This window comes from Erpetoichthys calabaricus, chromosome 2 (genome assembly GCF_900747795.2).
Source record: "Erpetoichthys calabaricus chromosome 2, fErpCal1.3, whole genome shotgun sequence".
NCBI lineage: Eukaryota > Metazoa > Chordata > Cladistia > Polypteriformes > Polypteridae > Erpetoichthys > Erpetoichthys calabaricus.
In genome coordinates, this window is record NC_041395.2 from 47,951,843 (window position 1) to 47,976,704 (window position 24,862).

Genomic DNA, 24,862 nt, shown 5'->3' on the forward strand with positions numbered 1-24,862 from the left:
AGGGACATACATTGAAAGCATCTTTAGAACATAATTGTTACAATTTTGTTTTAATTGTATGACTTTATTGTCAGGCCTCAAAATTATTTTTAAAATGAGTGCAAAACATTTATATCTTGCAACACCACTTGATGTTGGTTTTATCTTAATTTTACATATATAGCTTGCTTATTTATTTAATTCATATATTCATTTATTCTTATCAAGTTTAAAAGTGTAGTCTGACTTTGGAGTATAACCCATAGGTTAGTTGTGGAAAACTGAGAATGAATAAAGAAGAGAGAAATATTTCTATATGCTTATCGTTTTCACTATATTCTTTTAAAATAGGTCTGTGGATTTTTGGTCTCGGAATCCAATTTAAGGTAGACACCAGCACTGGATAAGACACCAGTTTGTTACAGGACAAACTGAAGCACGACAGTTACATTCATTCTTACCTAACCAAATAAGTCTTGCAGATTAACCTATTATACATATCTGTGGTTATGTGGAAGGGAACCTGTGAGCTTAGAGGGAAAACTCATGTGAACGTAGGGAAAATATCCAAACTCTGCATAGATAGTGATTTGGCTAGGAATCAAAAACACATCTTTGAAGCTGTGAGGAAATAATATTTACAACTGCATGATAGTGTTGTGCCTCAAAACATTTTCTTTTTTACTTTTTGTATTAATTACAATAACTAAATGCATTATTAGTGTAATATATTCCTTCTGGTCTTGTTAGAGCTAAGTCCTTGTAAAAAGAGGTAATGTGACTGCTTTCTTCAGCACTGTTTTTTTCTGTTTCTAAGCATATATAAATATTACTTGATACCCTACATTCCTTTGATTTTTGAACCAACTGTGAAATGGCAAGGTGCCTTATATTTATTAAGTGATTTTTTTTTACTACACTTTTAAAATCTTGATGTTTGTCTGGTGTGGTGAATTTTGTCTATTTACTTAGCCAATGAGTGAGAGAAGCGTTCCTGAGATATTTTTAAAATGAAAGACATCTTTTCTCAATTTGTTTTCTTTTAAAAAATGATTGTAGTGGAAAGTAAAACTAAACTGGGACTGCAAGAAAAGAAGAGTGTCATTAGAAAAATGCATTTATTTGCAAAAGATCTGTATAGCAGCAAGAGAATAAGTGCAATTTTTAGAAATAACTTTCTTCTAGAATTGTTCACATTTTAAATAAAAAAAATAGTTTAAAGCTTCTCTGTGATTAACGTAAATAGTATTTTTGAAGTGCTCTATCAATCCCTATGACCCTGTACTAGAAATGCAGATACAGAAAATGGACAACTAAATGACACCTTTATGTTTTTAGCTTAAATTTATATCTTATTGGAGTAAGGCTGAGAGGAAGTTATTACTTTGAAATAGCAGTTATTTTTAATAGATTCTTTTGGCACTGAGACTAGATAATTAATAAGACGTTACAAGCCCAGCTTTCTAATTTCATATCTGCTAAGATGTTGTGATGTCTTCTTTCTTTTCTTCTTTGTCATCTCACTCTCAGTAGCACCTGAAGGCTAGAGAAAGTCAAAGTGATTTTTTTTATATATGCTAAAATGAGAAGAAAATTAGAGACTAGTTTTGAGTTTTTTTTTTAGTTATTTAATGCTGAGGAAACACTAGATATCCGTAGGCTAAGTTCAAAGAGTAAAAACATTGAAAGTATATGGTTCTTTTTGATATTAATAAATGATAAAATAAGTTTCTTTTTTTACCAAATTATTCTATATCCCAGTTATTTGAAGAAATGCTGATCATAATGACTCTGCCTTGGTGTGCAATAGAAATTGTATGTCATATTATTTAGCATTTAATAACTTAGTTATCAACTGGAGTTCTGCCTCTTGCTTCTAACATTATATGGATAACTGGTCTGGCACTTTTACATTCCATTACATCTGCTATATGTTCTTATTCTATATATAATCTTTTAAATAATGTCAAAGTTTGTTAGTTTTTATACACTATATGTGTAAGCTTTACTGATTTTTCTCATTATTCTTCCAAATCTGCATCTTTTGCCATCTTTATCATTTTCAGTCATGTTGGTAGCTTCTCATTATTGATTTTATTCTGTACTTTATATATTGTAGAAAGACTAATATTTTGTTTTGTGTCTACTTTCAGAAACTTGTGCTGTCAATAATGGGGGCTGTGATCAGACATGTAAAGACACTTCAACAGGTGTCCGGTGCAGTTGTCCAGTTGGATTTACTCTGCAGTCTGATGGAAAGACCTGTAAAGGTGGGTCATTATTTAACTGTACAGTACAATTTAGCTGCAGCAATTATATCCCTGTGATATCCGGTCTTACAAATGAGTTTGTCCTCTTATGCATTAAATAGTTGTAAAATTTGTAACATGTACAGAGTACAGTGAATTTCCCACTTGAATGTAATTCATAAGATGAACAACAACAACATTTATTTATATAGCACATTTTCATACAAATGATGTAGCTCAAAGTGCTTTACATGATGATGAAAGAGAAAAAAGACAAAATAAATAAGAATTAAAATTAGGGAACACTAATTAACATAGAATAAAAGTAAGGTCCGATGGCCAGGGAGGACAGAAAAAAACAAAAAAAAAAACTCCAGACAGCTGGAGAAAAAAATAAAATCTTCAGGGGATCCAGGCCATGAGACCACCCAGCCCCCTCTAGGCATTCTACCTAACATAAATGATCTAAATCAGTCCTCAGCTATCTCAGTAGTGCATTACTACAGGAGCTTACCTGTTTTCATAATATCTGTATTGGTTTTCTTGCATATTTGGCTGATTAACATATTTAAAGTAAGAAAGTAAGAGTACATTTGGATTTGTGCATAACTTTGCTGTGATCAACCTTTTACTCATCCAAGGCAGAATTTTCCCTAGAACCAACTACTACCTGTATAGATTTCAGTTCCTTGTAATGAAAGATGTATTTTTCAGAAAATATGTGTATTAGAATAATGTGTAGTATTTCTGCTGGTTAAAGATGCTTAAAAGGATTGTTTTTTTATGTAGATCAAGTTGAAAGCATGAAGGAGTCCTCATATTATGTAAAAGGCCACTATTAATCATATTCTTATTATGTAAGTGTACATAAGGGTAAGGGTAGTGTCTTGTGGTGTAGTGGCTAAGGGATTAAACTGCAAAGAGTACTCGGGCCAACATTGTGCTACTGACAGCAAGCCTGTGGTCACAATACATAAACCATCTGTGACTAAAAACTCTCCCAAGAACACCTTTGTTAAACATATAAGTGTCTATCGTGTGTACAGAGAACATATCGTGTATGTTAACAGGACAATTGTGATGAGCACAGGCCATTCAGCCATAACTATTGCAAACTATTTACAAAAATGCATGATTTAGACATATGCTGCTTGATCTCTTCCTTAGGAATTGCTTAAATTAATTTACCTGTGATGCACGTTAACCTTATTTGGGGCGGAGTGGTGGCGGCTCTGTGCTGGTATCCAGAAGGTTGCTGGTTCGAATCCCCGTCACTGCCAAAAGAGATTCTACTCTGCTGGGCCCTTGAGCAGGACCCTTAACCTGTAATTGCTCCAGGGGCACCATACAATGGCTGACCCTGCGCTCTGACCACAAGGGGTATGCAAAAAATGAACAAATTCCTAATACAAGAATTTGTATAAGGTAAAATAAAAAAAAAAAATAATGATATAGTAAGTTGAATCAGCCCCATCACTCTGTATACAATGGAATAATATTTTCTAGCTTCAAGTCTTTAGGAATTTCCCCAGTGTAGAGATTTTTTTGAAAATTATGTGCCAGTGGTTTATACAGTATATGTATTCGCTAACTTCCTTAAGCACTGAGGGATAAATGTTACTTGGGAGCAGAGTGGTGGCTCTGAGGCTAGTGGGGCAGAGTGGTGGCTCTGAGGCTAGGGATTTGCACTGGAAATTGGAAGGTTGCCGGTTCGAATCCTGTAAACGGCAAAAGTAACTCTACTTCGTTGGGCCCTTCGTTGTTGGAATAAATGTTAGTTTAAAAAATTGGCTGCCATTTTAGCAAAAGGATAAACTGTAGTACGCTTTCACACCCAGTAAAAGGATAAACTCTAGTACGCTTTCACACCCAGTAAAAGGACATGAAAATAGCTCCTTTTTTTTGCTACTGCTTATACTGAGACAGCTTAGCCATTAGCTAAACAAACAGGCTTGGTGGACTGAACGCTCTCCAGTTGTTTGTCAAATTTCTTATGTTCTTACATTCTTATGATAACCAAGAGGCAGAGGAGATGCAGATTTCTCTAATCAATACCTCTAAAACTGTAAATGTGCCTAACAACTCTGTTACCAGCAGAACCACAGACCAGGCTATACAGCATCTGAGTTCTGACTATACATCCAAATGAATATTTAAAGTTAGTTAAAATTATTAATGGTAAATGACAAACATGCCATACCAGAATATATATAAACCACAATACTGAATCAAATGGTTTTCTTAAGACATCCATTTTAAAATGTAACTGTTAATTTGCATTAGCAAATTCAGTCATTTATGCTAGCTATTATGGTGTTGCTTCACTTGTGTTTTTGTTCTGCCATGAATGTTTACAGTGCACAGATTGGGGGAACTAGCAGTTGTGTTTTCAGTAAACAACCTTGTGGGCATAGCCTTCAAACTTCTCCTCTATTCACTACCAAGACTTGATGACCCCATATGTGTATTCTCATTCAGAGAATCGCATCTGTCCTGAGAGGTTCTGTTTTCACAGTGTGACACTAAGCAATTCACTTAGTTTTCCTCTGATTAAATAGTAAAAAATTTATATATGTAAACAATTCCTATGAATACTGATCCTTGAAAAAAGGCATTAGCCAAATATGTGCAGCCCATTAATATTATTTACTTAGCAGATTATTTTATTTGAGGCATTAATAAAACAATTTACAATGAATCTGAGTATTAGGAAGGACAGTGCAAAGTTGATAGTCAATAGAGAACCAAATTCAAGGTAATTCACAAGAAAAACAGGTACTGCAGTTTGTCCCAGCATTAAATAATAAACGGGCAACCAAACAAAAACACACAATTTTGTTGGTTAGTAGGGTGAGAACAAGCGGTTGGCATCCAGAGGAATACAGAGTGGCTAGACATTTATGTAGTTCAGAGGTGCTACATAAAGAGGTGAATCTGCAAGAGGTGCCTAAACATCAGTAGCTCTGACAGTTCATTCCATAAATTGGTAACATGAATTGAGAAACAATATGCATTTCTGAAAGGTTAAGAACAGTTTTTGTAGTTCTGAGACCAAAACAGACTTTTTGGGGGACATATGGATGGATCAGAGATGTGAGGTTTTGAGGAAGCAGACTTGAAGAAGGTTTTGTAGGTCATAAGTAGTTTCCTTCACTGAATCCTTGCAGTGCCTGCAAGTAGATAGCCTTGGGACATTGGGGCAGCATTTATTCCGTTGATTGTTGGCATAACACACTTTGCACATTCCAGGGAATTTTAGGAATGATCGCCTAGGATATATGTAATGCCTTTGTGCTAAAATAACAGCACCCTTAACAAAACCAAGGCGGTATTCCAGTATAAAGGTAAATACTTAGAGCTTCTTCAATATATCACCAAACCAAAAATTAATGTTAAACTCAGAATCCTTGCATCCCAAAACCACTAAATAGACAAATGTTTTGTAAAAATACATTGAGGAAACTCAGATCATATCATTAATTCATGATCTTCAACACGTTCTTTCTTTTCTCACAGTTCACTTGCAAATGCCACCTTTTGCCCTTTTACAATTGCTTTTCTAGTATTTAGCTTTGCTCCCTTATAGATGGCCTTTTTGCATTTTACCTTCATTTTCTCCTACCCATTAGAGCATCACCTTTTCTCTTCAATGATCTTCTTTATCTTAGGATTCCACCACCACATCTATTTGTGAATAAGTGGCTTCCATCCAGCCACAGACTTATTCTGTTGTTTCATCCATTCTTCATCTCTTTCCACTTGCCATTTACTTCTGATGGTACGGAAATGTCAGTCACTCTCAATGCCATTGCCTCATCAAATGTATTTCTCACACTCGCCTACTGTTATATGTCAGCCAAGGTTCCTCCTGTGGCTGAGGTTCAGTTCCTTGTTTTATGTTCTTTTGTTAATTTTTCTGTCATTTATGTTAATGTTACTTTTGTTAATTATCTGTTTTGTTCTCTATGCTTATGTTATGGTCCATGTGTTTTATGGGTGGTCCCCTAAGAGGTGGGTTCACCTGAACATCACCGCAAGGAACTGGCCTTAACCTTATAAAAACAGGGGCAACCCACAGTTCCTTGTGGTTCATCTGAAAGCACTTGGAAGTTTTTGGTGAGTTAATGTGATTTTTTGTCTGTGCTTTGCTTTTTTGACTTATTGGATTTTTGACCTGTTTGCTCTGCCTTTTCACCACACTTTGGATTCTTATGTTGGTACTTTATTTGCAGTGGATTTCCTTATCGTTTTATGCAATTCAATTTTGTCTTTTGTGCTCTAACAGAGCTTCATTCTTATTGAAGACCTATTTTTGTGAAAATCAAACCTTTATTATGTACATATTCTGTGTTTGCCCTTATATCTATGTAGGATTTGACAGTAAATCTCCACCTAGAGGGCAGTTTAGAGAATTGTTGGGCTCTGTTTGTGCTTTGGAACTCCAACTTCATAACATAACCTGCTTTTTAAGGTCACCACTCAGATGAATTGAGTCCCCTGAGGCCTCCCAGCTGTCATCTCCATCAATCCAAAAATTCATCCTTCTCATCATCACTTCTGTAAACTTGGCATATACAGAGACTATATTCATCTGTCGAGTACAAAAAAATCACCTTAACAGCTACCACATGCTCAGTCACCATCCTCACCGTAACCCATTTTTGTCCTATTTATCAAACAGAAAGAAACTAACCCCAGCATTGGCATTACTGCTCTTCTTCCAGAAAAACCTTTATCCTTTTCACATCTCCCTCTATCTATTCTTTTACCTGCTCATCTCCTTGACTATGTACACAGTTACTCACCTTCTGTTCTGCACTTTCTCTTCTTTGTCTAATTTTTCTCTTATACTCCCAGTATTCCAGTTTGCAAACTAGTCCTACAGTTCTTTAGATTTTGGACCATCATTAATTGGGTTTCTTCCTACTGTGGCTTGGTTGGGTTCCCAATGTCCTCTTTGATGTAGACAGGTTATATAGACTGTGACTTGACCATAGTTTGTACTGCTGATGAAAACAGACATTGGAGTATAAACATTTTTAAGGTTGAAGGACCTTTCTTAAAGGCAATCTGCTTTAGTCATGTTTTGTAACATAAAATAGGGACAGTGACCTCTTCCTAACCCCAGGTCCTGGGGTATTGTAGTTATTGTTTCCTTTTAATTGCACCCAGATTGAGATTGTATACTAATTATATAAGATAATAAGCTTTTTGTGTTGCACATTTGTGTTACTTAGTATAAAGTTTTCAAACAAATGAATGACCTTTTTTATTTTGTGAAAGACTGGGCTCTCAGTGCCCAAGAACACACCAAAGAGATCAGAAAGGAACAAAAATTGCATATTTGTGTTTCTCCTCCATGAGTACTTTTTCTTATAAAGTATTGATAACAATAAGTAAAACAGCAAACATACTACTTCTGTGATCATAAATACACACTACTTGAGCCCCTGCTTGTGTTGTGGGGTGGGTCATAAGGTGTTACTAAAAAGCGTTTCTTCCAGCCAAGTTCCTTTACTGCATATAAAGGGACACCAGGCTAGCATTCCCTAGCTGCCTGTGTAATCCCCTCACCTCCTTAGCCCTTAAATGTCATCATCTCAACAAACGTTCTTCAGTGGCTTACCGTCTAATAGTTGCACCAAGGTCCAAGCTGTTCACACTGAATAGTGTGTGGCTGGTAGTGGGCTGAAGATTCTCTAGCTTCCTGCTTGACCTTCTGTCTTGTAAGGAAGCTTTCTGTTTGTACATCCCACAAACAACATATGGCAAGCCAAAGTAACATTTATTTCAAAATGAACTTTAGATATCTTAAAATGCATTTCAGCTTTTCAGATATCTGAAACTCAGTTCAATATGTCTCAGACTAAGTAATTTTACATTGTTTGGATATCAGCAATACTTTGTCAAATATCACAAATTCATTTCAAGATATCTTAAAATAGCTTTCTGCACATTTCAGGATATCTCAAATACATTTTCAGATGTCTAAAATTGACCTATTATGTATTTTTATTTGAAAATGGACAGGAAGTTATTTTAAGACATATGGAAATTAATTTGATATATCCTTAATGTTTTAAAAGTCTGAAAATAATTTTGTATATTTTGAAATAACCTTCTGTCTTTTTATAGATATCATAAAATGTATTTCAGATATCGTGAAATAAAAATCAATATATTTTATTAGGAAATTAATTTTGATATACCTAGTAATGTACAGTGATCCCTCGCTATATCGCGCTTCGCCTTTCGTGGCTTCACTCTATCGCGGATTTTATATGTAAGCATATTTAAATATATATCGTGGATTTTTTGCTGGTTCACGGATTTCTGAGGACAATGGGTCTTTTAATTTCTGGTACATGCTTCCTCAGTTGGTTTGCCCAGTTGATTTCATACAAGGGACGCTATTGGCAGATGGCTGAGAAGCTACCCAACTTACTTTTCTCTGTCTCTCTTGCTCTGACTTTCTCTGATCCTGACGTAGGGGGTGTGAGCAGGGGGGCTGTTTGCACACCTAGACGATACGGACGCTCGTCTAAAAATGCTGAAAGATTATCTTCACGTTGCTACCTTCTGTGTGCAGCTGCTTCCTGAAGGACATGCTGCACGGTGCTTCGCATACTTAAAAGCTCAAAGGGCACGTATTGATTTTTGACTTTGTTTTTCTGTCTCTCTCTTTTTCTCTCTCCCTGCTCCTGACGGAGGGGGTGTGAGCTGCCGCCTTCAACAGCTTTGTACCGGTGGTGCTTCGCATACAGCCCTATTGATTTGTTTGCTTTCCTCTCTGTTTCCTTTGAAGAGGAAGATATGTTTGCATTCTTTTAATTGTGAGACAGAACTGTCATCTCTGTCTTGTCATGGAGCACAGTTTAAACTTTTGAAAAAGAGACAAATGTTTGTTTGCAGTGTTTGAATAACGTTCCTGTCTCTCTACAACCTCCTGTGTTTCTGCGCAAATCTGTGACCCAAGCATGACAATATAAAAATAACCATATAAACATATGGTTTCTACTTCGTGGATTTTCTTATTTCGCGGGTGGCTCTGGAACGCAACCCCTGCGATGGGGGAGGGATTATTGTATTTTAGGTATCAAATTTAAATTAATGTGAACATATCTGAAGTGCATTTTAATGTATCTGGGTTACATTTTGAGATTATTATGATGTAGCAATCAGACCCTGTAAAGAAAGTGAGATGCATTTAAAATACCTTAAAATAACTACTGGTGCAGTTTAAGATATCTCAAATTTAAATTAGAGATACAGATTCACATACAGATTCACATATATAGTAGTCATAGCTGCAAAAACTTCAGAAACATCTGAATAATATTCAGTTTTGCTCCTGGAAACTATGAAGCATCCATCCATTCATTCCTTCATTTTCAAAGCTTCAGAGCCCTATGTATAAGTGCTAGAGATGTGTCTATGTGAAGATTGCACATTCCCCACCAAGCTTGTGTGATTATCTCCATTAACACTAGAATCCGTGAAGCCTACGAAAAAACTCGTAATCCTGGGCCAATTTATATTCCTTCACACCTCTCCATCAGCATCTTTTGTTTTGCAAACGTGTCGATCAGCACAAGAAGCAAGCAGCGTGCTATCCCATCCCCCCCACCGACGGAGCTGAGTCCGTCGCAAAATTCTCAGAGCTTAAATGTGTTTTTTGTGGTGTGAGGTGCCTGGAGTTGTATAGAGTAAATAATATATTGTTATTTGGAATACATACATTTCATGTGTGTTCCACGTCTACAAAGATCTGTGTAAGTGTAGGATGACAGGAACTGCTGAACACATAGCTAAAACAGAAACGTTTTCCATGTTATACTAATAATAATGTGAAGTGTATAATGTGTGAAGACTTTAGTCCAAATATCAAATAAACACGTATGCTTTCATTCAAGAATATTACCAAAGAAAAAAAATCATTTGATTTACATGTTGCTGTGAATGAGTTAAAAACCCAAGCTCAAATGTCAATCGACAGAAAGTTATTATGTATTCTTGAATGGTGCAGAGGTAAGAACTGCTGCCTTATAACCCAAAGGTACCGGGTGCTACATGTTTTGAGTACTGAGCTGCTATTATTATTACTATAATATAATAAAAAAATTTGATGTCTGTAACACCTGGTGTAAATTTTGGCTACTTGTAAAAGTTAGTGCTTGTTTATTATTCAGTTTGATTCTGTCAGTGACGTTCACATGGTACAATGAACTTGCCTCTCCCTCTCTTAGTTGATGGCATTTATTTCCATTCTTTTCAAAATATATATTAGATATTTTCTAATGTTGACAGTTACTCAGTATATTGTCTATGAATGGATATGTGTAACCTAGGGCTATGTAAACAAAGATTTGACTCCAGAATGTTGAAGTAATGTTTATGGACAGAGCAGAATAAATGTTCAGATTTTTTTGCCAGGTATGTTCAGGTTGATCACAACACTTAAATGTTTTCACTCAGAAAGTGCAGGCTTTAGAATTATTTTTATTTAAAGTTCACCAGGTTGGCCCAGGAAATCAGCTGCAGTTGGAAATTATCAAAGCTGTGTAAGAAAATATTAATAAATTGTAACTAAAATTACCAGCCACAATTCACAGTATGCAGGACTGGAGGACTACAAACTTCTACTCACAGAAGACTGGCGGAAAAATTATAAAGCAGACACTACACGATGCACACTTCTCATTGTCACTAAAATAGATCAAATACATTAGAATTTGCCAAAAAAAAGTACTGAGGTGAGGCAGTAACACTAAGTACCTAGAATACCTTTCTCAGGTCAGTGCTAACTGGATCAACAATTCAGTCAGACCTAATATCAGTGCTTTCCTACAAGGAGGATTTAACTGAACCTGATGTGAAACGTAGTTGCATCTATTTAGAAAAAGTTGTAATGGTGTTATAATATGGACATCTTCCTTATTTAAATTGTTTGTAATGTTACCACATGTTCCCTACACACGTGTGAGTTTGACATCAGTGGAACATGGTTACTACCATGTTTTCATCTAAAGATGGTGTTTTTAAAGAATAGGATCTTCATCCACACTGGAGTTTTCGCATTGTTTATAAAAGGATCCCTGTCCATACTGAAATGCTTAAAAATGCATATAGCAGTGACCTTCGCCTACACTAGGCATGCATACATTGGCGGTGTGAAGGGAGTGTGTAGTAAAAAATTCAGAGCCCTGTAAAAATCAGATTCCCTTGTGCTTTATATGCTTTCAAAGCTCATTACGTGCAAGACTCTGATAGTGCTTTCACAGCATAGAGTAGATGGGAGTAGATTCATACCTGGTGGCATGGATCGTTGACTATCTTATAGACAGACCTCAGTATGTGCGTCTCGGGAACTGCAGGTCTGACATTGTGGTCAGCAACACAGGAGCGCCACAGGGGACTGTACTTTCTCCGGTCCTGTTCAGCCTATATACATCGGACTTCCAATACAACTCGGAGTCCTGCCACTTGGGTTTGGTGGGTGGTAAACGTTAACATTATACAAAGTTATTGTCTGTTATATCTGGATTTTTATCACTCTTTAATTTAGTATTGTTTTTTTATCAATATGCTGCTGGAGTATGTGAATTCCCCTTGGGATTAATAAAGTATCTATCTATCTATCTATCTATCTATCTATCTATCTATCTATCTATCTATCTATCTATCTATCTATCTATCTATCTATCTATCTATCTATCTATCTATCTATCTATCTATCTATCTATCTATCTATCTATCTATCTATCTATCTATCTATCTATCTATCTATCTATCTATCTATCTAGAGAAAGAAATCATTTCTTTAAGGAGCTGCAGCAAATTGCTCATGTGTAACTTTCCTGTGCTAGTTACAGTTGAAAGTAACAGCCTTTAGATCTAGCGAGAGATGAGGATTGATTATAAGCAGTCTGCAGCATGTGGAGCACACCTTGTACCGAATAACATTTGTAAGACTAACTCAATAGAGAACATAAATACACGTGTGTGTGTGTGTGTGTGTGTGTCTGTGTGCATCTATATCTTCACTTTACTGCATTGTGCTTTTGTCTCTCTCTGTCTGTCGTGCAATATTGTGAGCTTGGCTGCATTCTACACCCATCCACTTTGTTAAAGCATTGTTATAAACTTTTCAGCAGAATGTGCTCCTCCTTACTGAACAAATTAAGTACAGTAATCCCTCCTCCATCGCGGGGGTTGCGTTCTAGAACCCCCTGTGAAAGGTGAAAATCCGCGAAGTAGAAACCATATGTTCATATGGTTCTTTTTATATATATTAAGCCCTTATAAAGTCTCCCACACTATTATAAACATTTCCCGCACAATTATACAGCATAAACCCTTTGTAATCTCTTAGATATTAGGTAAGAGTCGTTGAAATTATGTATGTAAACACAGTTTATATACAGTAAAACCTAAATATTATTTTAAAGATATCGAGCCTCTCCGATATCACATATGTTACAGCCATTACGACAGACAGACCACCAGCAATAAATACGTACAATGCAAGAAAAATTGTATACAGTAAAATGTGTGTACAGTGACACTAAACTATGTACATGTAATAAGTACTGTACGTAGATAATTAATTATGGTTACTCACCAACAATGACACGACGATTTGTCCGATAACGATGAGTTTAATTTTACTGCACAACAAAGGAGAGCGTTACAGCTCTTCTAAAGGAGCCTCTTCAGGCGATTGTGTAGCATCGCCGTTGTTCTTCTTCTGGCAGTCTTCAATCCAAATCCCTAAAGCAGATTCCATCCAGACTACTGCCTTATCACATCCACTTGCAACTCGTTTTGCACCCTGGTTAAAGTACACTGCGGCTGTAGATCTTATATGCTTTTCCTCCTTTTTAAATAAAAAGAATCATGGACTCATGCCGTAATGGTGTCCTGCAGCGGTGTAGCTGTTCCCTTCCTTCAACATATCCAAAACTTTTACCTTTTCTGCAATCATTTGCATCTTCTGTTGGCGCTTGAACACAGCCCCTGAAGCAGTAGCAGGAGCACATTAATCCTGAATGAGTGAGATGAGACTTCCTGGTTAATGCAGCACTCCATCGCTGAGCCAATCAGCACACAGGAACTTTAACTGTGTGCTCTGATTAGGTAGCTTCTCAGTCATCCGCCAATAGCGTCCCTTGTATGAAATCAACTGGGCAGACCAACTGAGGAAGCATGTACCAGAAGTAAAAAGACCCATTGTTCGTAGAAACCTGCGAAGCAGCGAAAAATCCGCGTTATATATTTAGATATGCTTACATATAAAATCCGCGATAGAGTGAAGCCGCAAAAGTCGAAGCGCGATGTAGCGAGGGATTACTGTATAAGGAATAAATATTAATAAGGTATTTACAGCCTGATTTTCACCGGGCTCTGAATTTTTCTCTACAACAGTAATGCCACAGGATTTATCGCAAAACTATAGGGACCAGTAAATAATTTGCATTTTACACATGTATGTAGCATTCAAACTTTACAAAATGCAATTTAGATGCATACAGTTAAACAGCACAACAAGCACCATAGGAAGCAAATGTTCTATGCCCACTATATTGGAGAGACGGTGTAATGAGAAGAAACCAATCAGGGAAGGGCCATGAAATAAACACAGTTCAAAACTGAATTTCTCACTTGTCCACACCACAATGTTGTTACAAAGTATCAGGTTCTGGAGAGCTTTGTTAAAAGTCATCATTTTCAGGTGTCAAAAAACAACTGGGTAGCATGGACGAAAGGCAAAAACGTAGACAAATGCAAATGTTTTAAAATTAAAACATAGTAGTACGGATGGGGCCTAAGTTGTGCCAGCGATGTTTAAAAGAGAAACCTGTGATATTGACTGTGAGCCCATTTGGCACTTTGTGTTTCACTAGCTATCTCAGCCACTAATACACAAACCCTGCTTGTCCAGATTATTCTTTTTGCCCTTTGAAAAGTAATGTCTGACTCACTTGAAGAAACAAAACAATTTACCATTTTGATCCTTTCTTTCATGAAAAAATGTAATCTGTCATGACATCTCCAACCAGAAGTCAAGCAATATTTATTTTTTGTAGCACTTTTCTGACAGTGTGGCTGCACTAGAACCATTTTCCATTGTATAATTTGTACTATGATAAATACATGGCATTGAACATATCTTTATTTAGAACATATTATATTTTTTAACTGCTAACAGTTCAGCAAGCCTACATTAGCAGTATACTGTATCTTTTAAAATATGTACTCAAAGTACTGTTAAATTTTTTTTGTGTTTGTTGCTTTTTGGATAAAAAAAGAAATGTCAGTAATATTTGTGGGCTGTACTTATAAAAATCTTTGCCTCTTTCAGTGAAAATTGGTGTAAGTAAATTTCTGCTGTTGAGGTTTAAAGGAAAGGCTCTACTGTATTTAAGATGATTTTTTACATAACCTAAATTCATCATACAATGCATTTTATAAGTAGTGTTTATGTATTGTAGGAAATTTCTATTGACTATTATTATTTTGCAGATATTGATGAATGTCAGTTCAGCAATGGAGGATGTGATCAGTTCTGTAAAAATACAATTGGGAGTTTCGAATGCAGTTGCAAAAAAGGATACAAATTATTAACTGATGAGAGATCTTGTCAAGGTAAGTAGAAGTTGAGACTTTGAAAAATGAAAACGTCAAAGATTATATCGTACAAACATTGGAAATTGTTTGATGGGGTGGTGACGTGACACTATTAACTAGAATGACACAGTCAATTGCTCAGCAAAGACTTGTGGTCTTTAGTTATTAATTGTAAGGATATCCCTTCCCGTAGAGTGTGTAACAAGAGCAGCATTCATATTGGATTATTGGAAAATTACATTTGAAAATGTCTGTCAGTGGTGAGTTTGTCACAATCAATATTTATCTTGTATAACAGTCACCACTAAGTTTACAAAAGAGAGAAAAGGGCAGAGAGAAAAATTAATCATTGTTCCTTTTGAAAAAACTGGTGCCTGTGAAGTCCTGTCTGCTAAAGTAAATTATACAGATAAACCTTCTGTCCATCACATCTAAATTATTATCTAGGTATTAAGAATAGTCACACACTAAGATACACAACCTCTGCCTTTAAATTCTTTGCTTAAAGGGAAAAAATATTTTTAAGAGAATGTGTTTAGGGCCACAAGTTTGAGTGCCACAGCAATAGGAAAGTTTAATTTTTCATTTATAATAAATTTGCAAATCTTTCTAAAAACATATTTAACTTTGTCATTATATATTATTGAATACAGATTGACAGATAAAAATGATACATTTATCCATATAAAATGAACAGTACAAAACAAAGTGTGAAGAAAGTAAAGGGGTCTGAAAACTTTTTAAAACCAATGTACTTAAACAGTAAGAGTGCATCACTTTTAAATGTTCTTTCTAGTTTTGTGAATATGTGAATTATATATACAAGAACATGTATTTGACGTAACTTGTATGTTATGTTTTACGAAGGCACTCTGTTCTGAAGTTTGAAATTTTAAAAAAAATACCATGATCAACCAACATGTACTGTACATTACCATTTTCATGAATTACTTGAGTTTGGGTTACTAAGACACTAATAGCAGGATTGTACTAGAAGCACACAAATTCATATCTTTTAATATGTCACAGACTCAATAAACTGTATGTAAAGAAAATACAGGGTATATTTTGCAGATAATGTTAACCATTGTATAATCATTTAGGTAATTAGACATCACCTGTTGCCTAGTGAGCTGAGAGCACGTTTAGTTACTAAGTGGGCAAGTACATTTGACAAGTTCTATTCATTCAACAGACAAAGAGTGTAGCCAAAGTGGCAGCACAGCTCAAACTACTGTACCATAGGAGGAACTCAAATGATTCCTGTCCGAAATCACAGCAACATTTGATTGAGAAAATCCAAATGTGTTCTCTTAACTTCCAAAATAGGGCAGCTGGTATTTGTTTTTAAATTACTATGAATTTTCACCTATACTGTAAATGGACAATAAAATTCATGTCATGAATGACAATGTACCCATACTGTTTAATGAACAATTTCAGCTAATATAATTCAATCAATCTGGTCATTTAGTTAAATTTCAAATCTTAATAGGGATAATTTATTCCATCCATATTATGAAAGTAGCAATGACAGTGCCAGTTCTTATAGTGAAACTTTTAATTGCCAATGAGAAAACTGAAAACTAAAATTACATATAAAATCTTCTTTTAAGTTTATGATATTTTTTAACTCATGCCAAGAACTACCATTACCATAGTAATGTCATTTACTATGAATAACTAATGTGGCAGTAGTATTTTTCATGTTGCCAAGGCAAACACCATCCTTCCTGTTATATACATTGTGAACATCATACCCATAACAACATTAAGCCCTAATAATGATTGCTGCTTTAATATGTTAGGTGCATAACCACCAACAATGTGTAGCATTATAAATACATTTTGTTTATGTATTAAGATTCAGAATTTAGGATTTCTCAAATATCATTTAAGTCCACTTTGGTTGATCGTTATGCCATAATATACAACTCAGTTATTTAAATTATGTAAGACTCCTATACTTCTGCCATTTGTCATTTAAAATGATGTCTTCAAATGTTTATGAAGATGACACAAGTTTAAAAAATTCTTAAAACCATTGCTTTACAACATTCAGTATTTTATCTCCTAAAATTTACAATAGCATAGTTAACAGTACTGCATTGTCTTTGAAGGAGTCCGAGAAAAAAGGCAGAATGTGTACATTATTGTTTAATACATTAGAAATATACAATTTATACTAAACTTTTTTGTTTCTTATTTTGCTAAACTATGAAACACTATTGGCAATTGCTCTTGGTAATTTTTGTTTTGATTCAACCTCTCTGCATTTGTTGTAGATATTGATGAATGCTTTTTTGAAAGGACTTGTGATCACACATGTGTCAATTACCCTGGATCCTTTGAATGTGTTTGTAATAAGGGGTACACTCTCTACGGTCTAGCACATTGTGGAGGTAATGTCAACAAAGATTTAAATTTTATGGCATGTTTATTTCAGTAATAAAAAATGTAAAACTCCATTAAGTTTTTTGGTAACAGAATAGTAACAGTCATACAATATCAACAAGAGACAGAAAAGACAGTGACTACAACATCATATATTGAATGCATCCTATGTATACAATATGTGAATTATATATACAAGAACATGTATTTGTCAATATGAGTGGCTTTTGAGTAACTTTATGACCCGTGGATAAAAACTCCCTGTGAATCTGCTGGTACACGTGCTAAAGGTCCTGTACCATTTTGTGGAGTAAAAGGGAGAGAAAAGTGAATGTGTAGGATGGCTGAGGTCTTTAATATATAATGTGTATTTCCAAGTCAAGCTGTGTTATGTATATCCTAAACACAAGTCAGCAGTGTGGCAGGAATAATTCAGTCTGAACATACCCTGGCACAGGGATAGCATTGTAAAATGCTAGTAACGTTTTGATTTTGAGCAGAATAACTCTGGTAGATTTTGTTTTATAGAGCTAACTATATACACCAAGGGTGTGAAATATATAATCACAAATATACCAAGTGGTGATCAAAGGTTTTAACATAACCCCCTTGAACACTAATATACAGTACTTGTTACAAAGCTGACAAAGCTGTTATATGCCACTAAGATAAAATGTTTTGTCTTTTTATGCAACCACTATTCTGTAGCTGACTTAACGTCTTCATTATAGGCATAGTGAATCCCTTGGAAGTAGCCCTTCAGATTTTGGTAAAGGTAGTAAGTCAAACTGATATAAATCTGGAGAGTAAGGTAGATGTGGCATCTGAAAGCAAGCTTTCATACAGAAATGTTTGTAACCCATGTAATGTGTGTGGGGGCATCGTTGTAAAGTAGAAGGTGGGCAGCTTTCATATCCCTTTTTCCTTGCCACTATTCCCTGGTTTACTGTCTCAGACATCAGAGAAAATCAGCTTGATATTGCCTATATTGAATATGTGTGTCTTTTCCATTGTTGCCTAGTCTCTGGGATATTATGTGTCAATTTAAAAAGATGTCCTGCAATAACAGAATTTTATAGCCCAACTCCTGATGGTGGCTTATGAAAGGAACTGGACCTGGTAAATGTTGACTAGGGCATAATGAATCACAGAAGCATATTATTGTTCTCTATCATTAGAAATTCAATGATAGAACAGTGCTAGATTTTTCACGTTGAACTGGTTTGAAATAAGAGACTGTAGAAAGAAAGGTATAATTTACACATTTTATTACACATGAAGCAATCTTTGGCTATTACAAAACCACCATAGTATAGGAGTGATTTCACCTTATTCTTCCAGCCAGATTTGCTCCAAGTTATTTAGGTTAGTCAAACGACACTGGTGCACGGCAAGGTCAAGATGTTTATTGTCATGTATAAATAGTATATAGTGTACATACAGTAGTTCCATGAAATTCTTACTAGCATGTGTTCTGAAAACTGATAATAGCACAATACCAACAAAGACATATGCTGTCACACACATTCTATTATACAAAGCATAAACTTTATACTAGCATGTTAGCTGTGTTACCTGTCTAAGATGGATGGAAATCTAAGTAATCAATATAGACCTCAGCATTAATGTTTGCAGTGCACCATGCAATGCATGTGTCTCAGTTATACACCATTTGATTTGGGATTTGAAAAGCAGTGTTAATATTTGTGATGTACCATGTGTTGGAGCAACAGAGACATAGCAATTGGACAAACACACAGACTCTTATGCTTTCATTAAGAAGGATACCGCGATCAGCCACACTATTAAAACTACCTGCCAAATACTGTGTAGTTCCCCAAAACCTCTGAAGATGTCCTGTGGCATTTGTCACCAAGACGTTAGCAGGAGATCCTTTAAGTCCTATAAATTGCGAGGTGGAGCCTCCATGGATCAGACTTGTTTTTCCAGCACATTCCACAGATGCTCGATTGGATTAAAGTCTGGGAAATTTGGAGGCCAAGTCAACACCTTGAACTCTTTGTCAGGTTCTTCTAAACATTTCTGAACAATTGTTGCAGTGTGGCAGATCACATTATCCTGCTGAAAGAAAATACGTGCTCTGCAACAGTCTTTAGGTAGATGGTACATGTCAAAGTAACATGCACATGAACGCCAGGACCCAAGGTTTCCCAGCAGAAGATTGCCTATAGCATCACACTGCCTACGCCAGCAATGCCTTCTTCCAATAGTGTATCCTACTTCTATCCCTTCCCCAGGTAAACAATGCACATGCACCCGGCCATCTATATGATCTAAATGAAAATGTGAGTTACCAGACCAGGTCAATTTCTTCCATTGCTTCAGGATCCAGTTCAGACACTCATGTGCTAGTTGTGTGTACTTTTGGCAGTGGACAAGGTTCAGTATGGGCACTCTGACTCTGCAGTCACAGTAAGCTGAGGAGTGCTGTATGTCCTGAAGCTTTTCTGTCATGGCCAGCATTTAGTTTTTCAGAAGTTTGTGCTACAGTTGCTTTTCTGTTGGATCGGACCAGACAGGCTAGGCTTTGCTCCTCATGTGCACCTATGAGACTTTGGCGCACATGACCCTGTTGCTGGTTGTTCCTCCTTGTACCACTTTTGATAGGTGCTTACCACTGCATATAGGGAACACTCCATAAGACCTGGGGCCTCATGTATAAACGGTGCGTACACACAGAAATGTTGAGTACAAACGTTTTCACGCCAAAATTGCGATATATAAAACCTAAACTTGGCGTAAAGCCACGCACATTTCCACGGTACCTTATACCCTGGCGTACGCAAGTTCTCCACTCGGTTTTGTAGACTGGCGGCACCCAGCGTCAAAGCAGTACTACTGTTCCTGTGTGGTTACCCTTTCTTTTTCAGATCCACATCCCTGACGTGGCTTTATAAATACACTGAAATTAACCGCATGTTGTTTATTAGTTTAATGCATCTGATTGTAATTAACTAGTAACAATATAATGGTCCACGGAATGGTCAAACTATTCCAAATACCATAACTGCTTTAGCGTTGTAACTCTCACTGCACCTTCTTTTACTTCTTTCAGCTGCTCCCGTTAGGGGTTGCCACAGCGGATCATCTTTTTCCATATTACTCTCACTGCACCATGCTGCCGTTTGCACTGCAAACGCTTCAAAACCTTTCCTGTACGGACCTCGCGATTCAGAAAGAGTTTCATCCCAAGAGCTCTAAATGCAATCAATCAGTTCATCAAGTGCTCCTTGTAGAACTGTTTGGACTTATAAGTACAATCACCTCACTGTAAACTTACACTACAGTTATAATATTGCACAGCCTGAGCCACTTTATAAAGCGCGTATTTACATATGATGATGATATCATTTTTAAGATGAAATGCAGCAAAATATGTTTATTATACAGATAAAACTTTAACTTCATTTAAATAATCTATATTGTTAATAATTAAAAGACACGGTGTCACTACGCTAGCAAGGATCTGGCGCTTGTTCCTGCCTTGCACTGTATGTTTCACTGGGACTGACGTGAAGGATAGAATAATTAAACATGTACTACAAACATATTTCAGTGTTCCTTAAATGTTTTGAAGAATCGGCGTTATAAGCTTACAGATAGCTTAACTTCTATTATAGAGCTGATTGTGTGGCGATTGGGTATTTGGAGAAAGTAAGGTAAGGACAGGAATTGGGGGTTAGTATGTTTGAAAGAGACAGCACTGCTGCAATAAATTCATCGAAATTCGCGCTCAATCACTGTGCCATCGTGTTCCCATGTTTAATAACATGCTTTAACTCCTATCATCTTGAAAATTATATCAAGTATACATCTCAGTATTTTAATTATTCAGAGAGCTGTAATATTACGAATGTAATGGATTCTGTGTCCTGTCGGAGGAAGAGAAAACCCGGAAGCACGTAGTGATTCACACACATAGAGCACATAGAAGATCAAATACAAAACAAAGCATTTAACATGGTACTTTAGTTACAATGGAATTTGAGAAACTAGTAAATTAAACGATCTTAAGATGAAGTTTATGATGTTCTACTTTAATGACAAAATAAACTACATGATTAAAGTGGAAATTTCGAGATTAAAGTTGACATTTCATGCTTTTCTCCCAATGTGTGCCTATTTTTTTTCTCTGTACCGTAATAAGCTTTCATATGACACTCAGACGGTGGGCTACGACTCCCCTTTTCACGGCGACTTTGATATCTGACAACTTCTTTTTTATTTTGGGGACTGCGAGTTTGTGAACTTGAGCTTTCGAGTTTCTCCAACACTCTCTGTCACTCGATCAACTTCCTTTTGTTGTTTATACCACAGTTTAAACCAACAAATAGTACGTTTTCCCTTGCCTCCACTTGGTATTCGCTGAAATTCTTATATTTTCCCCCATGCTTTTTCCATTGTCTTTTCACAGAAGGCTGAGCTTAAGGGCTATTTATATTGATTTGCATATTCAAAGAGGCGTAATTCTGGGAAGAGTTGGGGTGGGACAGCAGGCGCTGATCAGGTTTTATGTAGCGGAAGAACGTGGAAGTTTGCATATGTACAGACTCCTGCATCTGGATTTTTCTGTGCGTGCGCACATTCACGCTTTTGTGCTTATGCCATGTTATAGTGTGAGTTCTACACACGGCGTTATACATGAGGCCCCTGTTGTTTTGGAGATGCTCTGTCCCAGCCATCACAATTTAGCCCTTGTCAAAGTGGCTCAGATCCTTGTGCATGCCCATTTTCCTGTTTCTAACACATGACCTTCAAGTACAGACTGTTCACTTACTGCCTAATATATCCCACCCCTTGACAGGTGCTACTGTAATGAGATAATCAATGTTAGTCACTCCATCTGTCTGTTGTTTTAGTGTTTGGTGTGTACTATATATAATTATATCTTTTCAGTTGGATTGAGCTGAAGGTTTTGACTGAGCCATTGTATGATACTTGGCCTTTTTTGTCTTTAAGCCACTCCAAGGTTACTTTTTCCTTGTGTTTGGGATCATTATATTGCTGAAAGATTAATCGCCCAAGGTTCAGTTTTTTGGAGACTTGCTGTAAATGCCTAGTTGTTGCACACGAAAAGCAGTCTCACAGCATTATTCCACTATCACCATACTTCACTGTAGGTATGATGTTTTGTGAGGTGTGGGCAGTGTTATTTTTGCATCACACATTTCTCTTTGAACCTCTGCCAAAAAGTTCTAGTTTTATCTCATATGACCACAAAACCCTGTCTCTCTTGCATCTCAGTCACATCTGGAGTTTGCTTTTTGGTAAACACCAGATGTACTTTGACAAGGTTCTTTATGAGTTATTACTTCTTTTGTTCCACTCTCTCATATTGGCCTGTGTATACAGAGCTCTTGATATGGTTGACTTGTGCACATTTAAACCAGTCTTAGGTTCTGAGCTCTGTAGCTCCTTCAAAGTGTTATTTTAATGATTCGCTGATGGAGGCCAATTGGAAGACAACTGCTCATTAAGCAATTGATTTTCATCTGTGTAAGTATGAGCTTCTGCAACTCAGAGATTAAGTACTGATGCAAGCAGCATATTTCATTTTTTCCTACTGAAGATTTACTTCTAATATCAAAGAATACATAATTTTGAGTTGCAATGCTTTGAATTTGAAGTATCACAAAGGACAAAATTTCAGTGTAGATTTGTCATTAAGTAAAACTGGACGTTTGGCCAGAATTTTTATGTAAATAATGTAAATGTTTCAGACAACTCGGAGGGATGGCTGTCATTATGTGTACATATAAGTCTTCATGTCAGGATGTTATACAGAAACATGATGACTCTCTAAATCTAAATAAAACTTGGCTTAACTATCATCATTGTAAAGCTAGATTTGTATAGAATATTTTTGTTATGCTTTATACAGATTTTGCTCTTCAATGTACCTGCCACAGACCTGAAATTTTCAGATCTGCACCAGTCCCAAATAATTAATAATGACAGGACCAAATAACCATGAGTTTATCTTTTGGTAAAACAAGCCTCACAAAGAAGTTTTTATTTATTATGGGATATTAAATTAAAAAAAAATCAATGTACTGTATTTGGTCAGGTCATTTAAAGTTATCAGAGGACTCAATCATATGTATAATAATTCTGTTCAATTCTCTGTGACTATGTATATGCATTACAGTTTGCACTACAGACTTGAATTATTTTTTACAGATATTGATGAATGCAGTGTCAACAATGGAGGTTGTGAATATGGTTGTGAGAATGTGCCTGGGAGCTTTGAATGTCACTGTCCTATGGGCTACAAGCTTCATTGGAACAAGAAAGATTGTATTGGTAAGGGAGAACAAAGTAGACTGGTGTCTAGATGCTTTTCAATCTCAACTCTTTTTTTAAGTTCATCAGTTCTTCGTGTTTCAGAGATGAAAATACTATGAACTGCAAGAATCATCTGATGCACCTTCAATTTTGGATTGCATTTCTGAAAACAGGAGATACTTTGGGTTCTTTACTTTTCTTTTTTCTATTCTTTCACTGAAAACCCACAGGCTTGCTATGGTTGCTTTCTCTGCATGCATCTAACTTCTTAAATACCATGCTGAGAATTTAATACTGGACTATTTAATGTAGTTGTTTAATACTAAAAGAGGTGATCCTCAAAAATCATCTACTCTCTGGAATGGCTTTCTCGGGTGAAGCAAATACTGCCAAAAATGTTTTCCCATGCATTATTCTGTTTTTGCCCTGTCTAGAATCAGAGGGTGTGCCAGGTGATAAACTGCATTCTAAAGCTATTTTAAACTGCAGTAAAGTGGAAGGAATTGATTGCTGTTTTCTGACATGCCAGTCACATGTGCACATCCAGGCAGGTAAGAAATATTGCAAAGAGGTCAGATGTGTTTTTGGGACAATAATTGAATGCACACAGTTTTATGTGTCTTTAACATGCCTAATGAACAAAACTAATGACTTGTATGGTTTCAAATTCTGTTTTTTCTGTTTATGACAGGAAGAGCACAATTTTAATGCTTATATACAGTATATTGTGCAGTTTGTTTTATCTAATGTTATTTTTTCACGTTAACTAAATTAGTTACTGGCTTGACTAATATTTTATGTTCTTGGTTTTAGCAATTTTGAAAGGAATGTATTATATATTTTAATGTTAGGTATACCCATTATTTTACAAAATGTTTCTGATAGCTGTTCTGGTATACCTGAAAATGTTAGGAATCTAATGAGTCATGTTTTTGAAATGTTACATGTACTATTTTGCATTACACATTATATTCAATTTAGCACACTATTGTCTGGTTTCTTTAGGGTTGGAAGATTCATATACAGTCACATGTGGATTGCCCTCCCTATGTGTTAATGGACAAAAAAATGAAAATGTGTCGGCTTGCAATAGTGAGTACCATAAATTTCCAAATTATTGGAAGATGAATTATATAAACGTTGAGGTTCTAAACCACACACATTCTTCAGTTTTAGCCTCTGTGCTTTGCGTTATTTATTCTAAGGTGTAAAACATGTTTATAATCAAGTTTATTTTTATTTCTGTATATTCAAAAGATCTTTTGTTTTGTGGCATAAGTAATAGTGGATGGTTATTGCTTAAGAAT

The 24,862-nt window shown here is 35.9% G+C and overlaps 1 protein-coding gene across 2 annotated transcripts in view; it reads left to right on the forward strand.

Moving 5' to 3' along the window:
- Window positions 1-24,862, forward strand: part of scube2 (signal peptide, CUB domain, EGF-like 2) — a 109,188-nt gene that overhangs the window by 46,371 nt on the left and 37,955 nt on the right. The window contains exons 8-13 of one of the 2 annotated variants that reach the window (XM_028793756.2): window positions 2,133-2,249; window positions 14,751-14,873; window positions 17,141-17,257; window positions 23,451-23,573; window positions 23,990-24,106; window positions 24,561-24,647. In XM_028793756.2, coding sequence (XP_028649589.1) covers window positions 2,133-2,249; window positions 14,751-14,873; window positions 17,141-17,257; window positions 23,451-23,573; window positions 23,990-24,106; window positions 24,561-24,647 — 684 coding nt within the window. The remainder of the gene's footprint in view (window positions 1-2,132; window positions 2,250-14,750; window positions 14,874-17,140; window positions 17,258-23,450; window positions 23,574-23,989; window positions 24,107-24,560; window positions 24,648-24,862) is intronic. The other variant, XM_028793757.2, reaches the window with a different exon arrangement.